At 35.0% G+C, this 12845-nt stretch overlaps 1 protein-coding gene across 1 annotated transcript in view; it reads left to right on the top strand.

Annotated features, from left to right (window-relative positions):
• The first annotated feature begins 2440 nt into the window (after positions 1–2440).
• sec14l1 (SEC14-like lipid binding 1) overlaps positions 2441–12845 on the top strand; it is a 39043-nt gene continuing 28638 nt past the window's right edge. Inside the window, exons 1-5 of the mRNA XM_030142096.1 lie at positions 2441–2634; positions 2978–3066; positions 9109–9258; positions 10215–10346; positions 12397–12525. Coding sequence (XP_029997956.1) covers positions 3004–3066; positions 9109–9258; positions 10215–10346; positions 12397–12525 — 474 coding nt within the window. The 5' untranslated portion in view covers positions 2441–2634; positions 2978–3003. The remainder of the gene's footprint in view (positions 2635–2977; positions 3067–9108; positions 9259–10214; positions 10347–12396; positions 12526–12845) is intronic.

The raw sequence follows: 12845 nt of genomic DNA, 5'->3' as shown, positions 1-12845 counted from the left end.
TTTCACAGAGTTACAAAAATGTCTACTCATTTGGACACCATGTGTTTAATTTCTGAAGCAAAGAAACATGTATTTAAAACCCATCAACAGAAAGTGATATGTGTGAAAACTATGAAATAAAAATATTTTTAATGCCGCTAACCTGGTGTTTTCTCACATTTTAACCTACTCTAATACTAGTTACTACTCATATCATGGAGATAATTTAAAAAAAAAAAAAACTTTTTATTTAACAAAACTGTTAATTACAGTCGAATAACAACTACAAATTGATTTACACTAAAACATGTTACTGCAAATCAGGTTTATCAAGAACAGCAAAGTTACAGTACTGGTATGGATTACAGTGTTTGTGATGATGCATACGCATCCACTGTGTTGGCTGATATGTGGGCCATTCCACCGAATGGGTGCCATTTCCGTCCACAGGACATTATATGTATAAATGTGCATGAAAATCAACTCTAAAATACATTTTACTATTAAGCAAAGTGCAATTGCTAATTGCAAATTTCAAATATTTATTTGAAAACATGAATAAAAACTTCCTAGAACACTGGAAAATAACATTTGTTGCCTGTCCCCATTCTCTAATGCTACACTTTACCATGAAATATAATGATTAAAATACTTCAGAAATGTTGTTTTTTTTTGCATTGTTGTGTGACTCCATATTCTATCTATGCTTTAAATACATTTTTTTCATGAGAAATCCATAATATTTTTGTGAAAATATACATTTTAGTCATGTCCCTGGGTTCTCACTCAGTCCTGTTACCCTAACACATTCTCCCCTCTGAAAAATTTGGAATATTCCACAAGTCCCATGTTCAGCAGGAAGTTACATCAGCTGGATTTTCTGAAGGCCATGGGAAGATCAAAACTAAGTTCTTTCATTTTTTTTTTCTATGTATTTGATGATATTGTAACTGTGACTGAGAAGGTTAATCTCAACGCTCAGTCCTGTTACCAAAATTATTTCTTAGATGTTATTTGTTTATTTTAAAAATACATATTTTTTGCAGATCACAAGAATGTTCTCAGTGTCCTCATGCTATTACCATGAATGCCATGTGGCTGTATTTCATGAACTTGCTACTTTTGTGCTAAAAACTCGTTCCTGTTACTTTCAGTCATGTTACTCAAATAAAGAGTAACAGGACTGAGTAACAGTAACGGGAGTGAGTAGCATCCTCTGGTTTACTGATTTATTAGTGAATGTTACTCATTATATTACTATTCACTTGATTTTAAAGTTTTACTGTTGAAATTATTCTGTTCATTTGGCTAGTTCTGTTATAGTATACAGAGCAATCTGCACGTGTCTGCGCAACCTCTAAATATTAGTTAATTTGCATAAAATTTAGACTGAAATAATTTGGCCAGATATGGAACCAAATGCAGGGTTCTAATCCTGAGAATCTGAAAAAAAAATTTTTTGGACCACTCTAACACACACACACACACACACACACACACACACACACACACACACACACACACACACACACACTCATTCCTGTTACCCAATGTTCATTCCTGTTACTAAATAACTTTTTCTAAAAAATAAAGATAAACCACCAGATTTTTTCAATTATGTGTGATCCATTCTTTGTCCAAATATTTAATGAACTGCATCATAAAAATTTGGATAAATTTGAGGTTTGGGTCTCCTTTAAAATGAAAAAATGACTTTGCAGTTTTAAGAAAATTACAAGTTGCGTGCATATATAGTGATTTTTTTTAGTCACAAATATTAATTATTTTAACATGTAACCAACCATTTATTTAAAAATAAAGACTTTGTTGAGAGGAAAACAAAGGAATTAGTTGACAAGTTTTTAAGTGTGCTTTTTAAATATCACATGAGTTTTGGTAACAGGACTGAGAAAAATGCAATCATGTTCCGCTTAAAAACCTTGTAAAAAATGAAATAAAATTGCCTGAGATGGACCAATACACATTTTGAATAGTTAAATATGTGTGTTAGATTCAGTGTTGAAAAAAGATTTAAAAAAAAAGAAAAAAAGAAGAAGTTTAATTTGGAAGAGTTATAACAAGCAAATGGCACCCATTTGGTGGAATGGCCCATGTAACTAAAACAAAAAACAAAAAACAAAAAACAAAAAACAAAAAACAAAACAAAACAAAACAAAACAAAACAAAACAAAACAAAACAAAACAAAACAAAAACATGAATATACAAGAGAACAGCTGTAGAATAACTGTCCACTGTAGTGACCACTGTGCATGAAAGGGTTAAAATGAGTTTCTTTCGCTTTGGGGGGTATGGGTAGAGTCAGGTATTTGGTTCAAATCCTGATTATAATTTCTTTAGCATAATCTTTTAATACATTTTTCCGTTTTGACAGTGAAGTATCTTTTTGCAGCTCCCGCCCACTTTTCCAAAGTGACAGCAGCTTCCGGTTTATCTAAAAGGGGCGGAGCTTACAGCTGCTGGAACAGTCGCTTGATCCGCTCCGGACTCATAACACCGTTTTTTTTTTTTTTTTTTAATTCCCTCATTTTGCAGTTTGCAATGCTGGGAACTAAGCTTTCTTCCGTGAGGTGACAGTATGAGGGGAAACTTAATAAACGGACAGCGAAAGTAACTCCATCTGACCCAGAACTAATGTAAGTAAAGTTGGTGTTTTTACCGTCCATCAGGCCTGTGGTTACCGAGGAGTTTTCAACACTGTCGCAAACGTCATCTTTATATAATCGATGTAATTTAAAGATGAATTATTCTCTGTTTTCGCTCTTTTTCCTCATTAGCAGCAGTAAATAGGATTATAGTCTGTATAAAGTCAAACAGTGCTCGTCCATGTCCTGTGTGTGTGTGTGTGTGTGTGTGTGTTCAGATCAGCTGATAATATGAGGCAGGAACACCGTACAACCACTTACATAATCTACTGTCATCAGGTGGGACTTGTTATAATGCTCCGTCATGTTTTCTGTGTTTGTGGTTTTCTAACAGAAGCGGTTGGTAAATAAACTCCAAACATGGTCCAGGAATATCAGTCCCCTGTCCGGGTCTACAAACACCCCTTTGAGTTAATAATGGCGGTGAGTAGTCCTGTTTTTACCCACATCACACTGTTTTTCACCTTTTGACTTATTTATATCTAAGATACAGATGGATGAGTCTCTTAACTTCTCACTCTTACTTATCATATTCTATAGAGTTTTAGAAAAAGTCACAGGGAAGAAATATTACTGATATATAAACAAAATATCACAATGAATACATGAGTACAACATGTACTAGACCAGGGGATGGCAGGCTGTGCAACCTTAAGAGCCATTTTTGTCACCAAAAAGAAGAAAGAAATCTGACAGGAGCCATAAACAAATATTTAAACCTATTTACATATTATCATGAGGTGCTTTGCTGTAGACTATTTGTGATTAGTTTGCTATTTAATTTTGTATTTTGGCTAAAATTTACTTAGAGGGTCAAATGAGTGGCCATTTTTGTAAAAAAAAAAAAAAAAGTTGTAAGAAATGCATAGAACTGTGTTGAAATAATGCTAATACATTTGTGCACAGACTACTGATATTATTTTTCAGTGGAAGCTATATTTTCAGAAATGTTGGATTTTGAATAGCACGTGTATGTGAAAACTTTTGCTGGTGATGTTACCCATGATGATCTGGTCAGTACCAGTACTTTATTAGGAATAAACTTATATACTTACTATTGCTAATTCTCCTCTTATTCATAAATGTTAGTATTGTGGATCTAAAACAATAACAGCTGACACAAAAAAAAAAAAAAATGTGGCAGTGGACGGATGTGACATGGTTGTTACAGATCCCATCATACTGATGCTCGGCAGCCATGTCACCGTTTCCAGAAATGATCCCTGTGCAAAAACTAGGATCAGAATTATTTATTGTATAGTTTATCATCATACTAAAGAGGAAATAACAATATAGAATTGTTATTTCTTTATAAAAATGCTTATTATTAAAAAGCAGAAAAATGAAAACAGGTCCCACAGACCCAAACACCATACAAGGGTTAAACAAACCAATAAAATAAATAAATAAATATATACAAGATGCTCATTTTACATCTGTTTGTAGTTTTTCTGTTTAAACGTAAGCCTCAAAACATGAAAGTTGAATTTTTTTCTCTATTACACAGTGTAATTATGTTTTGGAAATAGTGTTCATCTTTAAACATAATCATACAAATCTTAGATGTTTTCTTTATTGCAGTTGTATAATTTCATGAATACACCAGACATTGCAGTATTGTAATGGAAATCGGCTGAAATTTGCTTAGAGGTCTTATTTACAGGGGTTGGACAAAATAATGGAAACACCTTAAAAAATCAACAAAATATAATTTAATATGGTGTAGGTCCGCCTTTTGCGGCAATTACAGCCTCAATTCTCCGAGGTATTGATTCATACAACTTGTGAATTGTTTCCAAAGGAATTTTAAGCCATTCTTCAGTTAGAATACCCTCCAACTCTTTTAGAGACGATGGCGGTGGAAATCGACGTCTTACTTGAATCTCTAAAACTGACCATAAATGCTCAATAATGTTGAGGTCTGGGGACTGTGCCGGCCATACGAGATGCTCAACTTCATTAGAATGTTCCTCATGCCATTCTTTAACAATTCTAGCTGTATGGATTGGGGCATTATCATCTTGAGGTGAAGGTGTTTCCATTATTTTGTCCAACCCCTGTACGTCTTTGTGCATAAGAAATCAATATAAGTGAATCCCCAAAGGAACTTTGTGTTGGTAAATGCAAGTTATGCAAATTTACAGGATTTCAGTTCTGTTGCAACATGTTGATGGTCATATGAACTATGTTTTCAGCTCAAAAATGTCCAGTTTCATCACAATTAATGTTATATTTTCATGTCATAAATTGCCAAGTTAAATTTTAACTGAATTTACATGAAAAACAAATATTCTATTCTTTTAGATTCCCCAGTTTTTCTTACAAGATTATATCCTACATATCACATGTTTTATTTTTACAGGTTCAATATGGAGTATGGTGCTGATCCATCCTGCTTATGTTACGCCAATACATACATTAAGAATGTCACACGTCACTTTTTAAATCAACAGTTTTCTAATAATAAGCATTTTTATAAAGAAATAACAATTCTATGTTGTTATTTACTCTTTAGTATGATGATAAACTATACAATAAATAATTCTGATACTAGTTTTTGCACAGGGATCATTTGTGGAAACGGTGACATGGCTGCCGAGCATCAGTATGATGGGATCTGTAACAACCATGTCACATCCGTCCACTGCCACATTTTTTTTTTTTGTCAGCTGTTATTGTTTTAGATCCATAATACTAACATTTATGAATAAGAGGAGAATTACCAATAGTAAGTATATGTTTATTACGAATAAAGTACTAGTACTGACCAGATCATCATGGGTAATGTCACCAGCAAAAGTTTTCACATACACGTGCTATTCAAAATCCAATATTTCTGAAAATATAGCTTTCACTGTCAAATAATATCAGTAGTCTGTGCACAAATGTATTAGCATTATTTCATCACAGTTCTATGCATTTCTTACAACCTTTTGTTTTTGACAAAAATGGCCACTCATTTGACCCCCTAAGGAAATTTTAGCCGTTATATTGTTTGCATTTCTGGGACAGTTCTGTTGTTTTTTTTGTGAGTTTGTTCTCGTGGACACCTGGCAAAAACAAAGCTGACATAATATAGTGATAAGCAGCAGCTAAAATAGATCTCAGAATGTTATGTTGTTCTATGTTCCTATGAAATATGACATTTAGTTTTTCTTAAATTACAGCTGCATTCCACAAAATTTACAGGGAAATGTTCTGCAAAAGGAGACGAACCTCAGTGTCGATTATTGGAAAAAACAACCTCGCTATTGCTTCTTCACTCGCATCTTTTGACTTTTTGTGCTCGGTGCCAAAAGTAGGACAAAAGTCAGACGGTTAAACAGACTAAAAGTGCTTTACCTCACTTCTACTTTTTCCTCTCACTGTTGCCTCTTGCCCTATTAGTTATACATTAAGCCAACTAACAGCTTATGCAACCTTCTAAGAGCACGTTAAAGACCATGATCCTTCAGTGACACTTGGCTCCTCCGTCTGCAGCTGCTCTTCTGACTCCTTCACCACACAGTACGACTTAACACCTACACAGCCTTTAATTGATACCTTTCGTTGAAAACATCTTTTACAGAAAACGCTCAAGCTGAAAATTGCTGTTATGGGTTATTGGGAAGGGTTTCTAAATAAGACCTTTTTTTTTGTTGAGAGTAAATAAAAGCTCCAGTGAAAAGGTTTAACCCTTAACAGCATCAAGGAGACAGTCTCATCTACCACCTCTGCGGCTGTCATTCATTAATCTGCAGCGAGATTCTGCTGGTGACAGACATCATTTAGGACTCCACTAAGTCACTGTACTCCATAATAGAAATGCATTAGATTCTTTTCGAAGTAGGTACTTTAAAGGACTAAATGGAATTGTGCATTTTAAAACATTTCCCTGTGGTCTACATAAACTGTAAATGCTATGCTTGGGTCTGAATTCTTCATTAATTCAACTCCACAGGTCCATGTTCAACCCTATTTCTGAGTAATGACACCAGAAAGGTCGTTTTGAGCGCCGGCCCTTTAAATGCAAATGAGCCACGTCACACCTCGCCCCCTCCAGGTTGTTGACTGTGCTTCTCTGTCCCGTTCAACCAACAACTGAACATTTTCAGTAATCGGCTCGAAGTTTGGACATGTTTTCAGTATGGACTACAACCACTGCTGCTGACAATTATGTCGTAGAAAGAGAAATGTTCGTCTGAAGTATTGACCTTACATGTGCAAATGTCGTGACGTAGCTTGTTATAGACGTAACAAATTAAGCAGGAATTAAAACGAGTTGTAGAAATCCACTCGATTTTTGCCAAAATTAATATAAAGACAGATTTCCAGCACCTGGAGGGTTCAAATTCAAACTTTATGAATTATTAGTTTCCAAATAGACAAATAAATGTACCGAAGACTAATAAAAGTGGGTTTAGCAAAATATGACCCCTTTAAAATAAATAAAGTTAAACTAAAACTGTTTATCCTCTATAGACACAGTCATTATATTATTATTGAGCTGCTAATGCTAAATATGTAGAATAGAATAAACCTTACAGTACACTATGAATTGTGGGTAATGTAGTTGGATTCAAGTAAAAAGTTCACTTGGCATTTAGCAGATCCTGGTATTCATGCATATATATTAGTACTGTCAAAGGATTAAAATTTTTAATCAGATTAATTACAGGGTTTTTGTGGATTAATTTTGATTAATCACGGTTTAATATCATTCATTTTTAATCAATATTAATCATGTTTCCTTTTGCATGAGCAAACAGACTCAACAAAGAAGGAAATATATGCACTTAAAGTGTTTGTTGCAAGCTGGGCGATGGGTTAGTCGAAGTGCTAGCAGAATCCCAGTCTAATGTATGCTTTGTGTTAATGTGGTATTTTAAGATGGAAGTGCTTTGGTGAGTGTTTATTATACTTTATGTCAGTCGACTGTTCCATCTTGGGTTTTTTTGTCCTCATATTTTCATCCAGAGAGCCAACGAGCTGTTTAGTGTCTTCCATCTTTATGGGTTGGTTCTGCTGCCTTTCACTACCGAATCAACTGCCCATTTGTTTATACGTGACAGTAACTCTACTTGGACAAACTTACCAAAATGCATTTCCAGAGACGTTTAAAATTTTTAATCAGATTAATCATGATGATCGATTAATTTGCAATAATGTATTGATTTTGATAGCCCTAATATTGATTTTACTTATACTGATCATATTTGTCTAGCACATAATGTACACATTGCTGTATTAATTTTGATATTATATTTTTCAATACTCAATAGAATAGAATAGAATAGCCATTATTGTCATTGAGTGCTAAACTAGTCAGTGCAACAATATTAATGAAACACCAACGCTTCAGAAACAAAATAGAACAAATATAAAATTACAAAAACTAAAACGATAAGAAAACAGAATATAACATTTTACAAAAGATTAAAAAAAATATAAAATATGAATAGACACAAAATTTACAGTATTAACAGTATGTATATCTATGAACTCCAGTCTGTATAAAAATAGGGCATTTATATTTTGATAAATATAGCATTGTTGCAGAACAGAGGATTATTGCACCACTAAATATATGATGTCAAACCGACAAGGAGGACATGATGCTCTCTCGTCTAGTCTTTTTTTTTTTTTTTCATCTCAAATTGTGATTTTGTTCTTAGAGGCAGGTGAATTTGGCTGCAATCAGTCAAACATGTTGTTTTGTTCGACAGTGTATTCTTTTACACAAATCCAGTCAATTCTGTCTATTTACTGAGAAAACTGTCTCACTTCATTTGCTCAGTGAATAATGTGTTCTTATTGATTTGGCTGCTCATACCCTTGCAGGATGAGTTTGTTTGTGTGTGGCTGAAAGACGTGTCGGAGAGTAAACGCAAAGTGAAAAACTGCTGAAACTGCTGAGGAGGAATCCAGTGTTGTGCCTTCAGTGTCTTTTCATTGCCAGTATTGACAGTATGGCTCTTTAAACATTTAAAAACCTTATCCAACTGGACTGACTGCACACCGCATGAACTCGTTGAGGCTCAGGCAGCACTTGTTTCTCTTCACAGTCTCTTATAGGTTGTTTTCCTCATGCCATCTGTTACAGATCAGTAGTTCAGCAAATGCAACAATTTTCTGAGTTATATTGCTTTAGGCTGTTTAGGTTGTTGCAGTGAAGCTCACAGAATAAAGTCCAATCCTTGATGTATCCTGGTGGGTCATGCCAACAGGTCATTCAGTATTGACATATGGTGTCTGCCAGTGCACTTGGCTCAGACAAACACTTATATGACGTTGGCAGCAAAACACAAAGAGATCAGTGTTTGTAAAAGCTGTTACCTAACAGTTGGCAAGGCAGACGCCTCTGAAGGAACATCATGATTGGACGCATCGGTGTTTTATATGAAAAATGTATAACAGTAATCCTAAACATACAACAGTAGATAGAGGGAGTACATTTTTATGAATATTGTTTTAATTTTCTCTCAGGCGTATGTGAGGCGGTTTCCCAAGTGCCCCCTGATCCCAGTGTTTGTAGACAGTGAGATCGTCAGCGAGAGTCAAAGTGAAGATGGATCTGTGCTGGTAACCGAGAGACGCTGTACGATCGATGTTGAGGCCCCGCGGCTTCTCAAAAGGGTAAGTACGAAAAAAATCAGAAGAGTCAGATGAATCCTTTTAACCCATAAAGACCCAGTGTTACTTTTGTGTCAGTTCCTGAATACAGTTTTCTCTCTATTTTAACCTTTTATCCATTTATTATAATATTATCTTCTATTTTGCATGTATTTTCCTATATTTGATTTAGATGTGCATGAAAACTCAAAGTAAATTCAGAGGTTATTATATCAAAACATTACAATGATCATTATTGTTGTGATTGTTGATATTTTCTTAGGTGAGGGTCTCTGCCACTTTTTTTTTTTTCTTCTCCCCCCTTTGCTCTCTCCTTCTCTCTTCTCCCTTTCCTCTCTTTCCCCCTGTTTTTTCCTGTCAGGTCCGACATCAAAATGTGGTTCAACAAAACTCCAAATAAAAACGGTGGAATATGAAGGGGAGCCTTATATATTTTATGAAGTTCCCCTTGGCAAAGCAAATTTGTTCAGCACAACAAGGCAGCCAGACCACCATTCTGCTGTTATGATGCTGGACAAGACAAGTTAAAAAAAACAAACAAACAAAAAAAAAACAGATTAAATTGAAGAAAAAGTGACTTTTTCAGCAAAATATATCAATAACAAAATATAAACCAAGCATCTCCATCCACTGTCATTGATCCAACTCCATGGGTTTTACTGGTGAATCAATGTTGTAGATGATGACGGTGTTTCCATGGTAACTATGGAGCCTCTGAACGTCCAAATGGGTCATATCTGATGACCATGAAAAGATGACAAACTGTATTATTTATATGTATTAATAGGATTAGTGGATAAGATATTAAATCCTTTATATTAGTACATGTTGTCAGTCATTATTGGATGTTTATGGGTTAAACAGCCAAAGCACAGATGATGCATTAGAGTAGATGAGCTAAATGTTTTTGACATGTCAGTGTGCCATCAGCTTGTACTAATGTCCTTTTCTGCTTTTAGATTGCAGGTGTCGACTACTTGTACTTCATCCAAAAGAACTGTCTGAACCGGAGGGAGAGGACGCTGAGCATCGAGGTCCACAACGAAACCTTTTCCAGCAGAGTTATTGTCCGTGAGCGCTGCAACTACTCGGTGAGCCACAAAGAAGAAGAAAAAAAACAGAATCAGGGAAGCCTCAAGGAGAGAAAGCTCATTTTATTGTTTTTGCATAAGTCTTTTACAATGCCAAGTGCTGTGCAGAGCTTTACCCAAGGGAATACAGTGTAAAGAAACAGCAGGAGCCAAATAGAAGCACACAGCTGTAGACATGATCCCTGCTGCTGACGAGGCAAACAAGCAGAAAGCTGACTTTTCTATTCAACTCAGGAATGATTAAATATAATTGATATATTTTAGGCCAAATGAGTTCAGCTTTTATATCAACAATAATAATTAAAGTCCCTTTGAGCCATTCTGATAACACCCACTCAACATATTACAACCTACTAGGGTCAATGTATAACTGAGGGACTTTTTGCATTACCTTTACAGGGTAACATAGTTGACAAGTATAGTTGACATTTTTGGTGTTTTCAGGCCTAAAATCAACATAACCATCACACCACATGACATTTTTATGGATAGATTCTTCTAAATATCATATATACAATTGAGTAACATTGAAATTGAAAGTTTTTTATAAACACTGTTGACATAAGAGTGTGATAAATACACACTTGACTTACGCACTACTTTATATTAAATAACTAAGAAAGAGGAGAAAGAACATACCTTGGAGTCTTGCCAGTGTTTTCTTCAGGAGGAAATGACATCATGTGGAGCAGGCCATGTGATCTGGAATTAACACACTTCCTTGGGAGATGTTTTTGTAATGGGTAACTTAGATGAAAGTGATTTCTCAGACACAGATAGAATTTGTTATTTTTCCATATAAAATATGATATATTGCCAAAAAATAAATATCTGTCATGATTATCTCAACTTAATAAAAGAACACAATCAAAATAATTTTGGAATGAGCTCATTTTATTAATGTTTTGCTAAATAATTAGTAGGTGGTTGTTATTAGATTCGGACGGTTATTTAGTTTACGTTATGGTATATGTAGTCATTTTTTGTTAATAAGTGATTGTTTCCATAATTAAATAATTATGAAATTTGTAAAGACATGATCATAATGAACATAAAAAACATTAGTTTTTTACTTTTAAAGGTGCTGGAGACTTTCGTGACCACTTTTTCATCAAATCTGTAAAACCTCAGTCATAGCCTCAGTGTCATGAATCTGTAAGTCTTTCTGCGATTACTCACCTGAATCTCTTGGATTACGGTGAACAATTTCGAAGTGCCATCCACCATAAACAAACTGTGTGTTTATAAACCGACCCAGGACATCACTCGGGCATCTTCGGAATTTTGTCGCGACGTGCATTGTGGGAAATGGAGGCAGCAGCACCGCGACCAAATGTTATTATATGGATGAAGCAAACACACAGAAATGCGGAAATGGCTGGAGGAATATGCATAGAAGGAAGGGAGTTCCTGCCATTTCCGATTGTGTCTGTTCCAGCTGCTGCTGTCAGGTGGCTGCGCGAGCCTTCGCTTCCCACAATGCACGTCGCGACAAAATTCTGAAGATGCCCGAGTGACCTCCCGGCTCGTTTGTAAACACATGGACTGTTTATGGTGGATGACACTTTGAAATTGTTCACCGTAATGCAAGAGATTCAGGTGAGTAATCACAGAAAGACTTACAGATTCATGATACTTAGGCTATGACTGAGGTTTTACAGATTTGATGAAAAATTGGTCACGGAAGTCTCCAGCACCTTTAATAAAGATGTATGCAAGATATATCCCATGGACTTCAAAAGTCCGTCAATTATATAATGACCCACTATGTGAACATGTATGATCTCTTTACATTTGGGGGTGGGATTAAATAGGTTTTCTTCTTCCCACTCCTTTTTGATCGTAAATGAATGAATTTGAAATAATGAAATTGAATGTATTCTGTTGAAAGTATTTGCATTATCAGATACTGTTGTATGCAGGTCATTTGTGTTGTAAAACGCTTACTCACTCACTCGAAATAAATGAATGAATATTAGATGTTTTTTAACTTTGGTTTGTGTGCCTGCTTTTCTTACAAATAATGGAATATTTCTGTCTCTTTCCACAGGTTCATCCAGAAAATGAAGACTGGACGTGTTTTGAACAGACAGCTAGTCTGGACATTAAGTCCTTTTTTGGCTTTGAGAGCTCAGCAGAGAAGATAGCTATGAAACAGTACGCAAGTAGCATCAAAAAGGTTTGTATCTTTTCATTTATCATTGATATATAGCAAGTAAAACCTGGTTTAATTTGTTGAACATTTAGGACTAAATCAAACAGACTTCAGTACAGAAAAAAAAAAAAAAATCATGGGAAGGAATGCTACTAAGACCCAAAAAAGAGTTTGTTTAAGGTGCTCTTTGGATAAAGGGATTCATAAAGTAGATGACAAAGATCCAAGAACAGCTGTTAAATGTACCCCCCACACACACACATCACAATACCACAGTGCAATAATCACAGTTTTTTTTATTTTACCTTGTACATATTCTATGCGGCCTGCATTATATCCTTATA

This window comes from Sphaeramia orbicularis, chromosome 8, assembly GCF_902148855.1.
Source record: "Sphaeramia orbicularis chromosome 8, fSphaOr1.1, whole genome shotgun sequence".
NCBI lineage: Eukaryota > Metazoa > Chordata > Actinopteri > Kurtiformes > Apogonidae > Sphaeramia > Sphaeramia orbicularis.
The sequence above is the reverse complement of the archived record's forward strand: the minus strand, read 5'-3'. Positions and strand labels throughout refer to the sequence as shown.